The sequence below is a fragment of the Engystomops pustulosus genome, chromosome 10 (assembly GCF_040894005.1).
Source record: "Engystomops pustulosus chromosome 10, aEngPut4.maternal, whole genome shotgun sequence".
In the NCBI taxonomy this organism is placed as follows: domain Eukaryota; kingdom Metazoa; phylum Chordata; class Amphibia; order Anura; family Leptodactylidae; genus Engystomops; species Engystomops pustulosus.
The window spans coordinates 6980687-7004687 of NC_092420.1; the positions used below are offsets into that span (position 1 = coordinate 6980687).

General features: G+C 46.5%; 1 protein-coding gene across 10 annotated transcripts in view; it reads right to left on the bottom strand.

The window, feature by feature from the left end:
- The window catches only part of FGD5 (FYVE, RhoGEF and PH domain containing 5), an 81623-nt gene that overhangs the window by 50010 nt on the left and 7612 nt on the right, over positions 1–24001 (bottom strand). For all 10 annotated transcript variants that reach the window (XM_072127128.1, XM_072127127.1, XM_072127126.1 and 7 more), the window contains exon 3: positions 5219–5348. In XM_072127128.1, the coding sequence (XP_071983229.1) occupies positions 5219–5348 (130 nt within the window). The remainder of the gene's footprint in view (positions 1–5218; positions 5349–24001) is intronic.

Genomic DNA, 24001 nt, shown 5'->3' on the forward strand with positions numbered 1-24001 from the left:
ATAGATAGATAGATAGATAGATATGAGATAGATAGATAGATAGATAGATAGGAGATAGATAGATAGGAGATAGATAGATGATAGATAGATAGATAGATAGATAGATAGATATGAGATAGATAGATATGAGATAGATAGATATGAGATAGATAGATATGAGATAGATAGGAGATAGATAGATAGGAGAGCGATAGATAGATAGATAGATAGGCGATAGATAGATAGATAGAGAGATAGATAGATAGATAGATAGATATGAGATAGATAGGAGATAGATAGGAGATAGATAGGAGATAGATAGGAGATAGATAGGAGATAGATAGATAGATAGATAGATAGATAGGAGATAGATAGGAGATAGATAGGAGATAGATAGGAGATAGATAGGAGATAGATAGGAGATCGATATTAGATAGATAGATAGGAGATAGATAGATAGATAGATAGATAGATAGATTCTATGGTGATTATTAGGACTCTCCGCACATGTCATGTATGTAGCAGGTTACACAATGGCGGGTGACGTGGCATTGGGGCACTGGGCACTCCGCACGTCCTCATCTCCCCAGTGCTTCTTGTGCCAAGTCCCCGGGGAGGTCCCGCTGCCACCTCCCGCACATGTCAGATAATTCTCTGATGGATTGGTCTTAGTGCCCGGCAGCCCACGTGACCCTCAGCCCGGGCTCTACAGTCAGGAGTGGCAGTAATGGCATGTAGGGGAAGGAAGTGCCCGCACCGCTGACAGCATCCAGGATTAACCCTTTACAGGACTAGCGTCACCCTCTTCGCAAACTAGTTGACACTCAAATTTCCCAGTCCCCTGGTCACTCTCAGGATAGATACAATTTCAAGCTTATATTTGAAAAATTTGTTCAAAAAACTGTTCATAGGAGTAACGCATACAGCTCTGCTACATCTGTACGTACATCTGACAAACTCTGCTATATCTGACAGACCTGATCTGCCAATCTCTGTGTGCTGCATCTTACAATCTCAGCACCGCTACTTCTGACAATACTTTGTTACAACTAATACATTGAACCGATACATTTAACTACTGACATACCCAGCTCTGCAGTGTCAGGATAATGTAGCACTATAAGAGTACTGTATACTACTCTGCGACATACCCAGCTCTGCTGCGCCAGGCTGTTATCTCACTAAACGTATGAATTAGTGGTAATCTGTAAAACGCTTCAGCTCTGCTACCTCTTGCCCTTTCAGCACTGCTACATCTGTGCTATATAGTTACGCCGATGCCGCGTTGCAGCTATTTTCTGCCCTTTCCCTTATATTTACAAACAGCCGCAGAGGAATTCACGCCCTAAAAGGGTGATAAAAACATTTCATTACATTCCGCCCATTGTCTGCGTGTGACGGCGCTATTTACAACCGCGGAGGGGCCGCAGCCGGGGGGCGCTGTATGATGTATGAGCGAAGGGAAGGATATTTCTGTTTATCAGCCTCACACTGGGAGCAGGAGGGGGGGGGGGGGATAACGTTTTATTAAAAATAGAGCAGTACCCCACCCTTTCATTGCTGGCAGATACCACAACAAAGCATCTTCTATACTGGTCGTGTCAGCAGGTGTGACCAGACAGACTGCAGCCAGTGCTATGTATTGTCCCTGGAGAGATGTGTAATCAGACCTCACACTGCTGTGCTCTGTGCTCTCTGCAGCCAGTGCTATGTATTGTCCCTGGAGAGATGTGTAATCAGACCTCACACTGCTGTGCTCTGTGCTCTCTGCAGCCAGTGTTATGTATTGCCCCTGGAGAGATGTGTAATCAGACCTCACACTGCTGTGCTCTGTGCTCTCTGTAGCCAGTGTTATGTATTGTCCCTGGAGAGATGTGTAATCAGACCTCACACTACTGTGCTCTGTGCTCTCTGCAGCCAGTGTTATGTACTGTCCCTGGAGAGATGTGTAATCAGACCTCACACTGCTGTGCTCTGTGCTCTCTGCAGCCAGTGTTATGTATTGTCCCTGGAGAGATGTGTAATCAGACCTCACACTGCTGTGCTCTGTGCTCTCTGCAGCCAGTGTTATGTACTGTCCCTGGAGAGATGTGTAATCAGGCCTCACACTGCTGTGCTCTGTGCTCTCTGCAGCCAGTGTTATGTATTGTCCCTGGAGAGATGTGTAATCAGACCTCACACTGCTGTGCTCTGTGCTCTCTGCAGCCAGTGTCATGTATTGTCCCTGGAGAGATGTGTAATCAGACCTCACACTGCTGTGCTCTGTGCTCTCTGCAGCCAGTGCTATGTATTATCCCTGGAGAGATGTGTAATCATACCTCACACTGCTGTGCTCTGTGCCCTCTGCAGTCAGTGTTATGTATTGTCCCTGGAGAGATGTGTAATCAGACCTCACACTGCTGTGCTCTGTGCTCTCTGTAGCCAGTGTTATGTATTGTCCCTGGAGTGATGTGTAATCAGACCTCACACTGCTGTGCTCTGTGCTCTCAGCCAGTGTTATGTATAGTCCCTGGAGAGATGTGTAATCAGACCTTTGTGTATGGTGTAAGGAGCAGCAGGACTGTGATATATGGATATATATTCCAGGATTGTAACTTCTCCAAGTTCACAAGAGTCAGGTCCTCCTACTGCTTTGCTCTGTGCTCTCTACAGCCAGTGTTAGATATTCTCCCTGGAGAGATGTGCAAGTATACCTTCATGTATGTTGGTAGTAGCAGCAGGACTGTGATATAACAGATCAATGCAGAGAGCTAATAGAAAAGCAGTGTGAGGACACCACCATCCCCCCACCCAGTGCACTACAATCCTGGAATATAAATCCATATTTCACAGTCCTGCAGCTACTAACAACATACACAAAGGTCTGATTACACATCTCTACAGGGACAAACGGGTTACGTACAAGATTGGTTCTGTAGGTTTGTTCTTAAGTTGAATTTGTATGCAAGTCGGAAATGTATATTTTATAATTGTAAACTCAGCCAGAAGTTTTTTGGTCTTTGTGACAATTGGATTTTAAAAATGTTGGGTTGTCATAAGAAGCAGGATTCACAATAAAGCTTCATTACAGACACCTGTGATAAGTGTTACAGCTGATCATTGTAGCCTAAGGCCCCTTCCACACTAGCGAGTGTGATGCGATGAACTCGCATCACACTCGCAACGCAAGCTGCCGGGAACGCACGGCCCGAACGCTGCACCGCAGGAGTGAACTCAGCATGTCAGTTCACTCCCGCGGTGCAGCGTTCGGGCCGTGCGTTCCCGGCAGCTTGCGTTGCGAGTGTGATGCGAGTTCATCGCATCACACTCGCTAGTGTGGAAGGGGCCTTAGGCTAAAGTACAGTAAATTACCAACATCCAGAGGTCCGTTTGTAACTAGGGGTCGTCTGTAAGTCGGATGTTCTTAAGTAGGGGACCGCCTGTACATAGAAAAAGATCCAATGGCCCAGCCGAGCTCAGACACTTTATTATCACAAATGGTTCCATATTCCACAGGGACGTTCAAGATCTTGTCCAACACATTTCAAACGGATTATGAGTAAGAACAGTTGATGTGTTTGAGACCAAGTTCCTAAAAGCCCAAGTGGAATATGGATCACAAGTGTCTTCAGCTCGGCTGGACCATTGGATTTGGTTCTACTTGTGAAAGATCCTCGGCAGTGAGATGGATCCGCGCCTGGATGTATTTCTGAATACATATCACTGGCTGCAGTCTGTATGCTCACACCTGCTGACAGGTTCCCTTAACTTGTATGACATATGAATGTGTCTGAATCTTTGTGGCATCCCACCTATTGAGTCTCTTGGCTGCCTGTCACTAGAAGACACATTGTGCATTAACCTGGAGGGTAACGGCTCCTGTGAAGAGTCCTGAGAGTGCTGACTGCGGAGCAATAATGTAATAAGATGCTGACAGGCGCTGAAGGATGGGTCACCGCTCCCTATAAGCAGACCATGTGACGCTCTGCATCTATTATTCATACCGGGACCCCGCCAGACGCACAATCTCCCCCTCTAGACCTCACGAAATGGCACTGAGCAAAGACACAACAGGAAAAGATGCAACAAATAGAAAATAGAAACATTTCCAGTATTACCCAGCTTTCCTGGTGTCCTGAGAAGCATCGCTGCTTAGATGTGCATCATTGTGAAGCTGTATAATCTATATACTGTAGTTCCTCCTATATAAGGTAGAGACAATTCTAAACCATCCATCCATCCTTAGATTTAGTAGGATGGTCTCGGATTTTGGGGTCTGTCCTGTGGTGGGTGGTAGGTCCAGGGTGGGCATTATAGTGAGCTAAAGAAAGGGGGGGGGGTATTATAAGAGTGGGAGGTTTCAGGCATTATACAGTGGGGGCACCACCACAGGGGGCATTACAGGATAGTGGTATTATAGTTCTTGTTCACACTTGTAAACAATGTATATACATTTATATACTCATATTTATAAATAGATACAGAAGTATCCACTATATTTATAAACAGAGTCTACAGTGTATCCCTACACACACAGGCCACCATACATATACACAACCATACACATGCTAGATACATACGGGAACACACATAAAATACACGGCCTCCCATGGGGCCGGCGAGGATAAAGGCGCAGTGTGATAAGAGAGCGCTCCGTCAAAGAGACCCTCTGTTTTCTTGCTCTTTCAGACGCAAGAAGGAGACGACACGTGCAGCTGGAGGAAGGGGGTGAAGGGCACATCTGCCGGAGGGATACTGACATCTGCATAGTAGGTGGGTGAGGGCACAGCCGGTGCTATGGGGGGTACAGAGGTCACACCCTGAGCCTCAGCAGCGATATAACAGAGCAATGGGATGAAATGGCTGATAACAGAGAGTAATAGATTGTATCCCCCCTGTACAGTCTCCTCTCCCCGGGATGTAATGGCTGATAACAGAGAGTAATAGATTGTATCTCCCTGTACAGTCTCCTCTCCCCGGGGTGTAATGGCTGATAACAGAGAATAATAGATTGTATCCCCCCCTGTACAGTCTCCTCTCCCCGGGATATAATGGCTGATAACAGAGAGTAATAGATTGTATCCCCCCCTGTACAGTCTCCTCTCCCCAGGATGTAATGGCTGATAACAGAGAGTAATAGATTGTATCCCCCCCTGTACAGTCTCCTCTCCCCAGGATGTAATGGCTGATAACAGAGAATAATAGATTGCACAATTGAGGACATAGATGACAGGATGTATGGCTGCGGGGTTCTCATTACCTTCTGCACCGCGCCATTTCCTCCAGAGCTGGACTCCTCGTCTTCAGAGCTCTTCTGATCCTCGTCAGACGTCATGTCTTCCATGTTGTTCATGGGGATGGGACAGACTTTGTACGGCTCTGTGTAGGCGCTGCACATAGAGGGACAAAGTGTCAGAAACAAGCAACGAAACTCATCAAACCCTTTATACATATAGCACCAACATAGTCTGCGGTGTCGCATGGAATGACTGCAGGAGAGAGCAGAAGAGCTGACAATCTAAACGATATGAGTCCTGCTTTATATGCCAGGACTGACAACCCATCCTGACCCGATAGTTCTCACAACTGAGGGTTTGTTACAATGTTATCCAGGCTTAGTGCCTAGATTCCATATTGTAACATTGTAACAAACTCTTTGAACCATTGATGTTTCATGTTTACTGACAATTGGATATAATTGTAACAAACCCTCAGCTGTGGGATATTAGAAACAAACGTGTTCCATCCGATTGGTGGGAAATCCATATAATGTAATGAGCGGAGGTGGCGGGTGGCAGTTTTGGGAAGTAAATCTCATTGATGGTCGCCCTCAGACAGACATAACACGGAGCAGCGCTCTTCCTCACCGCTGCCATATTTAACACATTACGGTGTAATATCGCCAGCCGGGCCACGTGATCCGGTAATTACACGCAGGACGTCTCCGAAGATGGACGGACACATTACGGTCACACAAGTGGAGGGGATAATGTTATCTGTCTGCCATGAAAGAAATGGAAATAAATAGTAATGATATAAGGGGGGCAATCACACAGCGCGAGCCCACCGCTAACCCGGGGGACGCAATCCATAATCTTATTATTGAGGGGATAGAGAAGATTGCCCCCCTGGGGCACGGCTGATTTACTGGCAGGGGGATGTGTATTGTGAAAAATACCTTCCAATTAGAGCAAGTTGTCTGTGGGGGTCTCACAGAGAAGGGGGGGGGGATTTATGGCATCATCTTCATTTTCCCAAGTCTGCGGCAGCCGTATACTGATATCCATGGATATGGAGATAACTGTCCAAAGTAGAATCCGGAATTACTGGTTCTTGGTAAACCTGATATATTCATTATGAGTATCTAAGCTGAGCATGTGAGATACAGCCTCCACTCAGCTCTAATGTTACACAATTATCTTCGGATCCTGGAGATGTGTGATACTGTCTGAGGAGTTACTGTATCTAAGTCTTTCATCATTGAAATTGCCTGCTGAGCCATTCTATCTAGTACTGTATGTGTGATACGGCCCGCTGTGCTACTTTATCTAATCTTATCATGTATAATACAGTCTGCTGAGCTGTGTATCTAATCCTATCCTGTGTGATACTGTCTGCTGAGCTGTGTATCTAATCCTATCAGGTGTGATACTGTCTGCTGAGCTGTGTATCTAATCCTATCCTGTGTGATACTGTCTGCTGAGCTGTGTATCTAATCCTATCCTGTGTGATACTGTCTGCTGAGCTGTGTATCTAATCCTATCCTGTGTGATACTGTCTGCTGAGCTGTGTATCTAATCCTATCCTGTGTGATACTGTCTGCTGAGCTGTGTATCTAATCCTATCCTGTGTGATACTGTCTGCTGAGCTGTGTATCTAATCCTATCAGGTGTGATACTGTCTGCTGAGCTGTGTATCTAATCCTATCCTGTGTGATACTGTCTGCTGAGCTGTGTATCTAATCCTATCCGGTGTGATACTGTCTGCTGAGCTGTGTATCTAATCCTATCCTGTGTGATACTGTCTGCTGAGCTGTGTATCTAATCCTATCCTGTGTGATACTGTCTGCTGAGCTGTGTATCTAATCCTATCCTGTGTGATACTGTCTGCTGAGCTGTGTATCTAATCCTATCAGGTGTGATACTGTCTGCTGAGCTGTGTATCTAATCCTATCCTGTGTGATACTGTCTGCTGAGCTGTGTATCTAATCCTATCCTGTGTGATACTGTCTGCTGAGCTGTGTATCTAGTCCTATCATGTGTGATACTGTCTGCTGAGCTGTGTATCTAATCCCATCATGTGTGATACTGTCTGCTGAGCTGTGTATCTAATCCCATCATGTGTGATACTGTCTGCTGAGCTGTGTATCTAGTCCTATCATGTGTGATACTGTCTGCTGAGCTGTGTATCTAATCCTATCCTGTGTGATACTCTCTGCTGAGCTGTGTATCTAATCCCATCATGTGTGATACTGTCTGCTGAGCTGTGTATCTAATCCCATCATGTGTAATAATGTCTGCTGAGCTGCTGTATCTAATCCAATCCTGTGTGATACTGTCTGCTGAGCTGTGTATCTAATCCCATCATGTGTGATACTGTCTGCTGAGCTGTGTATCTAATCCCATCATGTGTAATAATGTCTGCTGAGCTGCTGTATCTAATCCTATCATGTGTGATACTGTCTGCTGAGCTGTGTATCTAATCCCATCATGTGTAATACTGTCTGCTGAGCTGTGTATCTAATCCTATTATGTGTGATACTGACTGCTGAGCTGTGTATCTAATCCTATCCTGTGGGATACTAACTAGAGAGCGGTGTATCTAATCCTATCCTGTGTGATACAGTCTGCTGAGCTTTGTATCTAATCCTATCCTGTGTGATACTGACTGCTGAGCTGTGTATCTAATCCTATCCTGTGTGATACTGACTGCTGAGCTGTGTATCTAATCCCATCATGTGTGATGTTGTCTGCTGAGCTGTGTATCTAATCCTATCCTGTGTAATACTCTCTGCAGAGCTGTGTATCTAATCCCATGCTGTGTGATACTGTCTGCTGAGCTGTGTATCTAATCCCATCCTGTGTGATACTGACTGCTGAGCTGTGTATCTAATCCTATCCTGTGGGATACTAACTAGAGAGCTGTGTATCTAATCCTATCCTGTGTGATACTGCCTGCTGAGCTGTGTATCTAATCCTATCCTGTGTAATACTCTCTGCTGAGCTGTGTATCTAATCCCATGCTGTGTGATACTGTCGGCTGAGCTGTGTATCTAATCCCATCCTGTGTGATACTGTCTGCTGAGCTGTGTATCTAATCCCATCATGTGTAATACTCTCTGCAGAGCTGTGTATCTAATCCCATGCTGTGTGATACTGTCTGCAGAGCTGTGTATCTAATCCCATGCTGTGTGATACTGTCTGCTGAGCTGTGTATCTAATCCCATCCTGTGTGATACTGACTGCTGAGCTGTGTATCTAATCCTATCCTGTGGGATACTAACTAGAGAGCTGTGTATCTAATCCTATCCTGTGTGATACTGCCTGCTGAGCTGTGTATCTAATCCTATCCTGTGTAATACTCACTGCTGAGCTGTGTATCTAATCCCATGCTGTGTGATACTGTCGGCTGAGCTGTGTATCTAATCCCATCCTGTGTGATACTGACTGCTGAGCTGTGTATCTAATCCTATCATGATAGGAGAGCCACTGCTCAGTGTTAATCACTCTATACATGGTGCAGTAAAGGGTTAATAATTAATTGACTAGGGGAGAAGTGTCAGCAGTGATCGGCGGCGCCCGGAGCCGCTGCTCTCCATGGACAGCTCCATCCCCTGATGATTCTCCGGCGTGTAGTAATGATACGGCTGAGTGGTAGCAGATTGCTGCTGGAGGCTGAGTGAGGCCACGAGATCCCAAACACCACGTGGCACATCCACCAGGGAGCAGAGTCATCAGACTGGCAATAACCGTGTGCCAGCCGGGGAGGTGCACCAGCTGCAGGCAAGTACCCGGAGCAATGTGCACAAGGATCTACACCAGGTGCAGGCACCATAGAGGATACCAGGTAATGTCCTGGGTGTACAGGGGGCCATAGCAGACTGCAGCACATTATAGAACACTGGTGCACGGTCTTCATGAATCTGACGCCCCCTGCACTGCTCAGGAAGTATCTGGAATCTCATGCTTGTGGAGGTATAGGAGGAGACCATACTACACTGATGATGATGAAGTCATACAGAACAACCAGGAAACTCTATGATGTAATTTGGGCTGCAGTGAGGAAATGTCCTCTGCCAGTAGTCAGCGTCAGCCATGCCAGGGATATCCCGCCCTCTGATTGGCGCACGGTCACGAAGGGGTTACAAACAATCAGTGTCCTTGTTAGTGCACACGCCTTTCCCACCGCGCCGGAGACCCTGGTGCTGCATTTCCTGTAAACAGGGAGTCTTTTCCTCCCCAGAGATAACCTGGCAATGAACCGCAGGAGACTGACGTTAGGGCAGGAGGCACACCCTGGAGCGCTCCACGCCAAGGCCGCCACACAATGCCCTCTTAACCTTCACCTCTCCAGGCAACAAAGCGTTAACTGGACTTCGTGGCGAAAAATGGCAAACAAAATGGACGTTCTGTGCTATTAGGTGCAATAGGGGAGGGGCCAATACAATGACACGCCCATTTCTAATGTCACCACCCATCCCTCATGACAAGGACTTGTACTAGTCATGGTTGAAGGCCCACCCAAGCCTGGAGATAAATGGCCAGATAGTCCTGCTGCTACTAACTACATACCTAAAGGTATGATAACACTCCAGGGAAAATACCTAACACTACCTGCAGACAGCACAGAGCACAGCAGTGTGAGGATATGCCCCTAGTGCACTTGTAGAAGTTACAATCCCGGAATATAAATCCATATTTCACAGTCCTGCAGCTACTAACTACATACCTAAGGGTATGATTACACTCCAGGGACAATACCTATCACTGCCTGCAGAGGGTACAGAGCACAGCAGTGCGATGACATCCACCAGTGCACTTGGAGAAGTTACAATCCCGCAATATAAATCCATTTATCACAGTCCTGCTGCTACTAACAACATATACAAAGGTCTGACTACACATCTCTCCAGGGACAATATATAACACTGGCTGCAGAGAGCACAGAGCACAGCAGTGTGAGGTCTGATTACACATCTCTCCAGGGACAATACATAACACTGGCTACAGAGAGCACAGAGCACAGCAGTGTGAGGTCTGATTACACATCTCTCCAGGGACAATACATAGCACTGGTACAGAGAGCACAGCAGTGTGAGGTCTGATTACACATCTCTCCAGGGACAATACATAACACTGGCTACAGAGAGCACAGAGCACAGCAGTGTGAGGTCTGATTACACATCTCTCTAGGGACAATACATAACACTGGCTACAGAGAGCACAGAGCACAGCAGTGTGAGGTCTGATTACACATCTCTCCAGGGACAATACATAGCACTGGCTACAGAGAGCACAGAGCACAGCAGTGTGAGGTCTGATTACACATATCTCTAGGGACAATACATAACACTGGCTGCAGAGAGCACAGAGCACAGCAGTGTGAGGTCTGATTACACATCTCTCCAGGAACAATACATAACACTGGCTGCAGAGAGCACAGAGCACAGCAGTGTGAGGTCTGATTACACATCTCTCCAGGGACAGTACATAACACTGGCTACAGAGAGCACAGAGCACAGCAGTGTGAGGTCTGATTACACATCTCTCCAGGGACAATACATAGCACTGGCTGCAGAGAGCACAGAGCACAGCAGTGTGAGGACTGATTACACATCTCTCCAGGGACAGTACATAACACTGGCTGCAGAGAGCACAGAGCACAGCAGTGTGAGGTCTGATTACACATCTCTGCAGGGACAATACATAACACTGGCTGCAGAGAGCACAGAGCACAGCAGTGTGAGGTCTGATTACACATCTCTGCAGGGACAATACATAACACTGGCTGCAGAGAGCACAGAGCACAGCAGTGTGAGGTCTGATTACACATCTCTCCAGGGACAATACATAACACTGGCTGCAGAGAGCACAGAGCACAGCAGTGTGAGGTCTGATTACACATCTCTCCAGGAACAATACATAACACTGGCTGCAGAGAGCACAGAGCACAGCAGTGTGAGGTCTGATTACACATCTCTCCAGGGACAGTACATAACACTGGCTACAGAGAGCACAGAGCACAGCAGTGTGAGGTCTGATTACACATCTCTCCAGGGACAATACATAGCACTGGCTGCAGAGAGCACAGAGCACAGCAGTGTGAGGACTGATTACACATCTCTCCAGGGACAGTACATAACACTGGCTGCAGAGAGCACAGAGCACAGCAGTGTGAGGTCTGATTACACATCTCTGCAGGGACAATACATGGCAGTGGCTGCTGTCTGATGACAGAGATATGCATATTGTCTGCACTGATACATTGTAGCAAAATATCAAGACGGGCAAACATTTGGGCAGTTGATATTTGACAGCTGGAAACTGATTGGTAGTTCTGGAAATAAGACGGATGTTATTGTGGCAGATATGTAGGAATAGTATCTTTGGAGATGAGTGCGGCAGAGCGATGGTTAACGGTTTCTCGCAGCAACACGTCCGGATTAGGAAACACAACGTTCCAAGTTAGAATTACAATCAAAGTCCGAAACGGAAGCGAGAGGAACACGAGGGCCACAGACGGCTCATTATTCGGGGCAGAGAGTGTTCTGCATGGACATTAATCAGCAGCTTTCAGGGTGACTTCATCCATCACCTCGCGCCCGGATACCGCGCCCCTGCCGCTGTGTGCGCTACCTGTGTACAGGTGCCACTTCACTGAATTTGGATCTTCTGGGTTTTTTTCCTCTATCCCTCATCATTTCCATCATGTGTTGTAATTGTTGGTACCCACAAAGATCTCTATAGTCAGATAGGCGGAAAAGAAAGACAGGCACAGCCCATCTGACTGTAGTGAACCTAATTAGCATATTGGGGCAGATTTATTTACCCGGTTCATTCGCGATCCAGCGGCGCGTTCTCTGCGGTGGATTCGGGTTCGGCCGGGATTCACTAAGGTAGTTCCTCCGCCGTCCACCAAGTAGCGCTGCTGCGCTGAAAAGCATCGTTCCGCACTGGAATTCACCGGGTCGGACCAAGTGAAGGTAAGCGCGTCCCAAGCGACACTTTTTTTGTTTTAAATGCAGCGGTTTTTCCGAATCCGTCAGGTTTTCGCTCGGCCACGCCCCTGATTTCCGTCACGTGCATGCCAGCGCCGATGCGCCACAATCCGATCTCGTGCGCCAAAATCCCGGGGCAATTCAGGGGAAATCGTCGCAAATATTCGGGTAACACGTCGGGAAAACGCGAATCGGACCTTTAGTAAATGACCGCCATTGTGTGATAATTGGTGTATGTTGTAGTAGCAGCAGGATTGTGAGGGAATATTCTAGGATTGTAGTATCTCCAGGTGAACTGGAGGCATTTTCTCACACTGCTGCGCTCTGTGCTCTCTGCTTGGGTAGGAACCAACATCCATCTACTCTGTGCTAAGTTGAAGTTATAGCAGGCTTCTGGTTGGCTACTACAGAAGTCACTGAGCAGGTAAGAGGGTCTGTGGAAAAGTGCAATGCACAGAGCACAGCCGCAGGGTCGGCAGCAGTACTGTGATATAAAAATTTATATTCCAGGATTGAGGCATCTCCAAAAACTTGTCCTCACATTGCTGTGTAATCTGCATTGATCTTCCATGTAGTTGCACAATGCTGAGAGCACAGCAGTGTCAGGACACATCATCAGCTGCAATCCTGAAATACAAATCCATAGTTCACAGTTCTGCTGCTACTAACAATATACATAAAGATCTGAATACACATCTCTATGGAGACACCTTCATTTTTAACCTGGAAGGAAATGAGTTAAAACTTGGGAAATGTTAATTAATGCACTTAATTAAGAAAAGCAAAGGTTATTTTAGGGTGGGGGGGGGGGTGTCTGATGGTGAACAGACATTGCCTCTTAAGTATATTTTACCATTCATTAATTCTAATTGATCTATAAAGTCACCGGGCTTTGATGTCTGTCACAATGTTAACATCTTATAAAATCCTCCTCCTGTAAAAACCTCCAATAAAACTTCTTAATGAGACAATAAACCATAAATATAAATTGGCTTTTTATTAAAGATCGGAGCTAAAATTCCTTTAATCTGGCACCTAATGGCCCAAGAAACCCAATGACCGGGCACTGAGGTATAAACTGGCAACCAGCACCCGGGGGCCCAGAATCTCCAGGCAGACCAGACTAGCCGAGTGATCTGCAATGGATGAATTTAGTCTATGGCTGCAATTTCCTTCAGAGACAAGAAACTGTGCATTTTGTCTAAACTCTTCTACATCTTAAAGAATATTCTTGGATTGTAGATATTTCAAGTACCTTGGAGGCGAGTACTAACACTGCTGTGCTCTCTGCAGCCAATGTTAGGTATTGCCCCTTAGGAGTGTGCTATCAGATCTTTCTGTATGCTTTTAGTAGCAGCAGGACTGTGATATATGGATTTATTTTCTAGGATTGTAACTTCTCCAAGTGCACTGGGGTGGTGTCCTCACACTGCTGTGCTCTGTGCTCTCTGCAGCCTTATGTACTGTCCCTGGAGAGACATGTAATCAGACCTATGTGTATGCTGTTAGTAGCAGCAGGACTGAGAAGCTACAATCCTGGAAAATAAATCCATATATCACAGTCCTGCTGCTACTAACAGCATACACATAGGTCTGATTACACGTCTCTCCAGGGACAGTACATAAGGCTGCAGAGAGCACAGAGTACAGCAGTGTGAGGACACGCCCCCAATGCACTTTGAGAAGCTACAATCCTGGAAAATAAATCCATATATCACAAAGTGCATTGGGGGCGTGTCCTCACACTGCTGTGCTCTGTGCTCTCTGCAGCCTTATGTACTGTCCCTGGAGAGATGTGTAATCAGACCTATGTGTATGCTGTTAGTAGCAGCAGGACTGTGATATATGGATTTAATTTCCAGGATTGTAGCTTCTCAAAATGCATTGGAGGCGTGTCCTCACACTGCTGTACTATCTGTTCTCTGTAGCCAATGTTATGCATTGTCCCTGGAGAAATGTGTAATCAGACCTTTGTGTATGTTGTTAGTAGCAGCAGGACTGTGATATATGGATTTATATTCCAGGATTGTAGCTTCTCCGAGTGCACTGGAAGTGTTTCCTCACACTGCTGTGCTCTAAGTGCACAGCATTGAGAAAGTATTGCCTTTTTCTGACTGTATAGATCACACAACTAAATATTTTTGTTTGGAAAAATTGAAGATATTATTTTTATATTAGAAATGTTATTTTCATTAAAAAGAAATAAGAACAATCTGGGACCAGATCCACAGAATGATGTGGTCCCGTGTCCAGTGTACTGACCCCGGAATGTGCCGGCTAATCCACTGCTACAATGTTTCCGTATAGAGCGACTCTCAGGATACTACTAATAATACAGCGCCCCCGGTGTTCAAGCTCTGAACTGATTTCTCATTTGCCCTCTGGTATTTTTATGTATTGCAGTGTATCAGGATTCTCTGCACCCCCCCCCCCCCTTCCCAAATGCAAAGAAAAATCAAAAGAGTTTATTTTAGGAAAATAAGAATCCGCCTCGTGTAGAACGTCCCAAGACAGACATGAAGGAGACGTCTCCTCAACCCGTATTAAAGGCAATTAGAAGAAAAAACAAAAACAGTCTGGTATTTATATCTGTACAGTGCAGGACAGGAAAAGCGCAGGATCCTTATCCATCCGAGATAAGAGGCGGCAAACATGGAGGATGGGAGGTTATATCATGACAGAGCGGCCGGACCCAGGACTTCACTATGTCCTCCCCCTACACCTCACTGTACATCACTATGTCCTCCCCCTACACCTCACTGTACATCACTATGTCCTCCCCCTACACCTCACTGTACATCACTATGTCCTCCCCCTACACCTCACTGTACATCACTATGTCCCCCCCCCTACACCTCACTGTACATCACTATGTCCTCCCCCTACACCTCACTGTACATCACTATGTCCTCCCCCTACACCTCACTGTACATCACTATGTCCTCCCCCTACACCTCACTGTACATCACTATGTCCCCCCCCTACACCTCACTGTACATCACTATGTCCTCCCCCTACACCTCACTGTACATCACTATGTCCTCCCCCTACACCTCACTGTACATCACTATGTCCTCCTCCTACACCTCACTGTACATCACTATGTCCTCCTCCTACACCTCACTGTACATCACTATGTCCTCCTCCTACACCTCACTGTACATCACTATGTCCTCCCCCTACACCTCACTGTACATCACTATGTCCTCCTCCTACACCTCACTGTACATCACTATGTCCTCCTACACCTCACTGTACATCACTATGTCCTCCCCCTACACCTCACTGTACATCACTATGTCCTCCCCCTACACCTCACTGTACATCACTATGTCCTCCCCCTACACCTCACTGTACATCACTATGTCCTCCTACACCTCACTGTACATCACTATGTCCTCCTCCTACACCTCACTGTACATCACTATGTCCTCCTCCTACACCTCACTGTACATCACTATGTCCTCCTCCTACACCTCACTGTACATCACTATGTCCTCCCCCTACACCTCACTGTACATCACTATGTCCTCCCCCTACACCTCACTGTACATCACTATGTCCTCCCCCTACACCTCACTGTACATCACTATGTCCTCCTCCTACACCTCACTGTACATCACTATGTCCTCCCCCTACACCTCACTGTACATCACTATGTCCTCCCCCTACACCTCACTGTACATCACTATGTCCTCCCCCTACACCTCACTGTACATCACTATGTCCTCCTCCTACACCTCACTGTACATCACTATGTCCTCCTACACCTCACTGTACATCACTATGTCCTCCTCCTACACCTCACTGTACATCACTATGTCCTCCCCCTACACCTCACTGTACATCACTATGTCCTCCCCCTACACCTCACTGTACATCACTATGTCCTCCTCCTACACCTCACTGTACATCACTATGTCCTCCCCCTACACCTCACTGTACATCACTATGTCCTCCCCCTACACCTCACTGTACATCACTATGTCCTCCCCCTACACCTCACTGTACATCACTATGTCCTCCTCCTACACCTCACTGTACATCACTATGTCCTCCTCCTACACCTCACTGTACATCACTATGTCCTCCCCCTACACCTCACTGTACATCACTATGTCCTCCCCCTACACCTCACTGTACATCACTATGTCCTCCCCTACACCTCACTGTACATCACTATGTCCTCCCCTACACCTCACTGTACATCACTATGTCCTCCCCTACACCTCACTGTACATCACTATGTCCTCCTCCTACACCTCACTGTACATCACTATGTCCTCCTCCTACACCTCACTGTACATCACTATGTCCTCCTCCTACACCTCACTGTACATCACTATGTCCTCCCCCTACACCTCACTGTACATCACTATGTCCTCCCCCTACACCTCACTGTACATCACTATGTCCTCCTCCTACACCTCACTGTACATCACTATGTCCTCCCCCTACACCTCACTGTACATCACTATGTCCTCCCCCTACACCTCACTGTACATCACTATGTCCTCCCCCTACACCTCACTGTACATCACTATGTCCTTCCCCTACACCTCACTGTACATCACTATGTCCTCCCCCTACACCTCACTGTACATCACTATGTCCTCCCCCTACACCTCACTGTACATCACTATGTCCTCCTACACCTCACTGTACATCACTATGTCCCCCTACACCTCACTGTACATCACTATGTCCTCCTCCTACACCTCACTGTACATCACTATGTCCTCCCCCTACACCTCACTGTACATCACTATGTCCTCCCCCTACACCTCACTGTACATCACTATGTCCTCCCCCTACACCTCACTGTACATCACTATGTCCTCCCCCTACACCTCACTGTACATCACTATGTCCTCCTCCTACACCTCACTGTACATCACTATGTCCTCCCCCTACACCTCACTGTACATCACTATGTCCTCCTCCTACACCTCACTGTACATCACTATGTCCTCCCCCTACACCTCACTGTACATCACTATGTCCTCCCCCTACACCTCACTGTACATCACTATGTCCTCCTCCTACACCTCCCCCCTGCACCCCCCTACACCTCACTGTACATCACTATGTCCTCCTCCTACACCTCACTGTACATCACTATGTCCTCCTCCTACACCTCACTGTACATCACTATGTCCTCCCCCTACACCTCACTGTACATCACTATGTCCTCCTCCTACACCTCACTGTACATCACTGTGTCCTCCCCCTACACCTCACTGTACATCACTATGTCCTCCCCCTACACCTCACTGTACATCACTATGTCCTCCTCCTACACCTCACTGTACATCACTATGTCCTCCCCTACACCTCACTGTACATCACTATGTCCTCCTCCTACACCTCACTGTACATCACTATGTCCTCCCCCTACACCTCACTGTACATCACTATGTCCTCCTCCTACACCTCACTGTACATCACTATGTCCTCCCCCTACACCTCACTGTACATCACTATGTCCTCCCCCTACACCTCACTGTACATCACTATGTCCTCCTCCTACACCTCACTGTACATCACTATGTCCTCCTCCTACACCTCACTGTACATCACTATGTCCTCCTCCTACACCTCACTGTACATCACTATGTCCTCCCCCTACACCTCACTGTACATCACTATGTCCTCCCCCTACACCTCACTGTACATCACTATGTCCTCCTCCTACACCTCACTGTACATCACTATGTCCTCCCCCTACACCTCACTGTACATCACTATGTCCTCCCCCTACACCTCACTGTACATCACTATGTCCTCCCCCTACACCTCACTGTACATCACTATGTCCTTCCCCTACACCTCACTGTACATCACTATGTCCTCCCCCTACACCTCACTGTACATCACTATGTCCTCCCCCTACACCTCACTGTACATCACTATGTCCTCCCCCTACACCTCACTGTACATCACTATGTCCTCCTCCTACACCTCACTGTACATCACTATGTCCTCCTCCTACACCTCACTGTACATCACTATGTCCTCCTCCTACACCTCACTGTACATCACTATGTCCTCCCCCTACACCTCACTGTACATCACTATGTCCTCCCCCTACACCTCACTGTACATCACTATGTCCTCCCCCTACACCTCACTGTACATCACTATGTCCTCCTACACCTCACTGTACATCACTATGTCCCCCTACACCTCACTGTACATCACTATGTCCTCCTCCTACACCTCACTGTACATCACTATGTCCTCCCCCTACACCTCACTGTACATCACTATGTCCTCCTCCTACACCTCACTGTACATCACTATGTCCTCCCCCTACACCTCACTGTACATCACTATGTCCTCCTCCTACACCTCACTGTACATCAATATGTCCTCCCCCTACACCTCACTGTACATCCCTATGTCCTCCTCCTACACCTCACTGTACATCACTATGTCCTCCTCCTACACCTCACTGTACATCACTATGTCCTCCCCCTACACCTCACTGTACATCACTATGTCCTCCCCCTACACCTCACTGTACATCACTATGTCCTCCTCCTACACCTCACTGTACATCACTATGTCCTCCCCCTACACCTCACTGTACATCACTATGTCCTCCTCCTACACCTCACTGTACATCACTATGTCCTCCTACACCTCACTGTACATCACTATGTCCTCCCCCTACACCTCACTGTACATCACTATGTCCTCCCCCTACACCTCACTGTACATCACTATGTCCTCCTCCTACACCTCACTGTACATCACTATGTCCTCCCCCTACACCTCACTGTACATCACTATGTCCTCCTCCTACACCTCACTGTACATCCCTATGTCCTCCCCCTACACCTCACTGTACATCACTATGTCCTCCTCCTACACCTCACTGTACATCACTATGTCCTCCCCCTACACCTCACTGTACATCACTATGTCCTCCTCCTACACCTCACTGTACATCACTATGTCCTCCTCCTACACCTCACTGTACATCACTATGTCCTCCTCCTACACCTCACTGTACATCACTATGTCCTCCCCCTACACCTCACTGTACATCACTATGTCCTCCCCCTACACCTCACTGTACATCACTATGTCCTCCTCCTACACCTCACTGTACATCACTATGTCCTCCCCCTACACCTCACTGTACATCACTATGTCCTCCTCCTACACCTCACTGTACATCACTATGTCCTCCCCCTACACCTCACTGTACATCACTATGTCCTCCCCCTACACCTCACTGTACATCACTATGTCCTCCCCCTACACCTCACTGTACATCACTATGTCCTCCCCTACACCTCACTGTACATCACTATGTCCTCCCCTACACCTCACTGTACATCACTATGTCCTCCCCCTACACCTCACTGTACATCACTATGTCCTCCCCCTACACCTCACTGTACATCACTATGTCCTCCCCCTACACCTCACTGTACATCACTATGTCCTCCCCCTACACCTCACTGTACATCACTATGTCCTCCCCTACACCTCACTGTACATCACTATGTCCTCCTCCTACACCTCACTGTACATCACTATGTCCTCCCCCTACACCTCACTGTACATCACTGTGTCCTCCCCTACACCTCACTGTACATCACTATGTCCTCCTCCTACACCTCACTGTACATCACTATGTCCTCCCCCTACACCTCACTGTACATCACTATGTCCTCCCCCTACACCTCACTGTACATCACTATGTCCTCCCCCTACACCTCACTGTACATCACTATGTCCTCCTCCTACACCTCACTGTACATCACTATGTCCTCCCCCTACACCTCACTGTACATCACTATGTCCTCCCCCTACACCTCACTGTACATCACTATGTCCTCCTCCTACACCTCACTGTACATCACTATGTCCTCCCCCTACACCTCACTGTACATCACTATGTCCTCCTCCTACACCTCACTGTACATCACTATGTCCTCCCCCTACACCTCACTGTACATCACTATGTCCTCCCCCTACACCTCACTGTACATCACTATGTCCTCCTCCTACACCTCACTGTACATCACTATGTCCTCCCCCTACACCTCACTGTACATCACTATGTCCTCCCCCTACACCTCACTGTACATCACTATGTCCTCCCCCTACACCTCACTGTACATCACTATGTCCTCCCCCTACACCTCACTGTACATCACTATGTCCTCCTCCTACACCTCACTGTACATCACTATGTCCTCCTCCTACACCTCACTGTACATCACTATGTCCTCCCCCTACACCTCACTGTACATCACTATGTCCTCCCCCTACACCTCACTGTACATCACTATGTCCTCCCCCTACACCTCACTGTACATCACTATGTCCTCCCCTACACCTCACTGTACATCACTATGTCCTCCCCCTACACCTCACTGTACATCACTATGTCCTCCTCCTACACCTCACTGTACATCACTATGTCCTCCCCCTACACCTCACTGTACATCACTATGTCCTCCCCCTACACCTCACTGTACATCACTATGTCCTCCTCCTACACCTCACTGTACATCACTATGTCCTCCTCCTACACCTCACTGTACATCACTATGTCCTCCTCCTACACCTCACTGTACATCACTATGTCCTTCCCCTACACCTCACTGTACATCACTATGTCCTCCCCCTACACCTCACTGTACATCACTATGTCCTCCCCCTACACCTCACTGTACATCACTATGTCCTCCTCCTACACCTCACTGTACATCACTATGGCTGCAGTCTGTAACGTGTAACTTGCAGTTCCCTGTTTTGCACTGCGCCCCCTCTTTTCTATGGGGGATATCTGCTGTTTCTTTGTCCTCCCCCCAATGTCTCACCGCTTGCTGTGTGTTTTCCTGCTGCCTTACAGCATATTCTCGCAGTACTGGAGAGATATGGTGCAGTAAACACGCGCTTGCTGCAATGCCATTAAACAGCTATTAAATAAGATACACAAATGAAAAGGAACAGTTGCATTTTGGTTTCAATAGAAGCCCTGCAGCTGTTCTCCCTCACCAGCGCCTCGCGCAATAATCATTATTGACACGCGCCTGTCCAGAACGTCTATTTTTAAGTAGAAGTCCTGAATTTTGGAAAGTGAAATAAAACGTTAAGTGGGGAGGGACGGACAAGAGAACATTGTTCCAATTTATTTATATCATATAGACCCAATATAAACCTTTCACTTCCTGAACAAGATATATAACTACTATAATACTGCCCCCTATGTACAGGAATATAACTACTATAATACTGCACCCTATGTACAAGAATATAACTACTATAATACTGCCCCCTATGTACAGGAATATAACTACTATAATACTGCCCCCTATGTACAGGAATATAACTACTATAATACTGCCCCCTATGTACAGGAATATAACTACTATAATACTGCCCCCTATGTACAGGAATATAACTACTATAATACTGCTCCCTATGTACAGGAATATAACTACTATAATACTGCCCCCTATGTACAAGAATATAACTACTATAATACTGCCCCCTATGTACAGGAATATAACTACTATAATACTGCCCCCTATGTACAGGAATATAACTACTATAATACTGTCCCCTATGTACAGGAATATAACTACTATAATACTGCTCCCTATGTACAGGAATATAACTACTATAATACTGCCTCCTATGTACAAGAATATAATTACTATAATACTGCCCCCTATGTACAGGAATATAACTACTATAATACTGCTCCCTATGTACAAGAATATAACTACTATAATACTGCCCCTATGTACAGGAATATAACTACTATAATACTGCCCCCTATGTACAAGAATATAACTACTATAATACTGCCCCCTATGTACAAGAATATAACTACTATAATACTGCCCCCTATGTACAAGAATATAACTACTATAATACTGCCCCCTATGTACAAGAATATAACTACTATAATACTGTCCCCTATGTACAAGAATATAACTACTATAATACTGCTCCCTATGTACAAGAATATAACTACTATAATACTGCTCCCTATGTACAAGAATATAACTACTATAATACTGCCCCCTATGTACAGGAATATAACTACTATAATACTGCCCTTATGTACAAGAATATTACTACTATAATACTGCCCCCTATGTACAGGAATATAACTAGTATAATACTGCTCCCTATGTACAAGAATATAACTACTATAATACTGCCCCCTATGTACAGGAATATAACTAGTATAATACTGCTCCCTATGTACAAGAATATAACTACTATAATACTGCCCCCTATGTACAAGAATATAACTACTATAATACTGCCCCCTATGTACAAGAATATAACTACTATAATACTGCCCCCTATGTACAGGAATATAAATACTACTATAATACTGCTCCCTATGTACAGGAATATAAATACTACTATAATACTGCCCCTATGTACAATTCCTGCAGTTGGTGACTAATGTTCGGCTCAGACACCTCCTCTGGTTACGTCAGTGAGGAAACTGCAAGAATCCCTAATGTTGCGGCAATGAACTCTGCTGATACGAGGAGGAATCAATCATTATGTCTCCTTGTAATTAACCTGCCTGTAGCTGACTGTGGTCTCATTGGCATCTCATGGACTCCCCTAGGGTCGGTTTAGTAACCACAGATGTATTATCATCCAGCGCACAATATAATGCATCTTAATTATTCGTCTCTGAGCTGGCCCTCCACTATGGTGACATCACTAGTCATTATCCAATGGGTGTCAGAGCGGTGATAATCAGAGTGGCGCAGCACAATGTCGGAATTTTATGATAAAGTCTTGGGATAACATTACACCCGAGATAATAAGCAGAGCAGTGTGTGATATTATCCGGCAGCTTCATGGAGAAAATGCATCCTCCAAACCCCGAGAGGAAAGTTGCCTGGAGCTAAGTCAGCAGTTCAGCCTCCAGTACCGCAGCACGGCCGCAGCCTCAGCAATAATGGTGCTGCGAAACCAATCCCAGGCAGAGCAAGCCTGCGACAGCGGCGACTGACGCTTCCCAGCCGGATAACCGTATGAAGGCGTCACCCCTGGATCATGGAATATCACACATCTATTAGAGCTGATGTTTGCGCCGTCACACGTGTAAATTGTCGTCTAAATCATGTGATGCACAGGTGTAACTCGGGGGAACATGTGCAAAAAAAAAAAGGCGATATGCTGTGAATAAACAGTCTAGAGCCCTAATTGCACCAGAGACTTTGCGGTCCCCCACCATCAATGGTGGCTCCTGTAGAACAGATCTATCTCCTTAAAGGGATTTTTTCTGTTCTCACACACTCCGGATAGGTCATCAGATTGTGATTGGTGGGAGTCCGACACCCACACCCCTGTAGTGATCTAACGTGGGTGTCGGAACCTATACAGACTGCAGTTTATCACCCATTCAAGTGAATATAAACAGATTTGTAGTACCCCACTTCACCATTATATAGTGGATGGAGCCTGAGAGCACAAAACTTCATTAATTATAGCAAACTAAAAAGTTTTCCAGCTTCCAGTTATACTTTGCATTTCCATTCTTCACTATTTTAAGATCTCTGCTCTAGCAAGTGAATAGCAACACTGTTGTGTTCATCCAGATAGTCTGTAGATACCTAATCCTTTTAGTCGCTGAGGATCTGTTACCCTTTCCAAATTGTTACAATGTATCAGTGCAGGTTAAGTTTCTCACTGTAGAATCTAGTCTATTTAGTCTATTTGTTTGCTACTATAGGTGTACAGAATCAACCAATCCAGAGGACTGGGACCTGTGGAGCTTAGACCTTAAATCGGTGATGGCAAACCTTTTAGAGATCGAGTGCC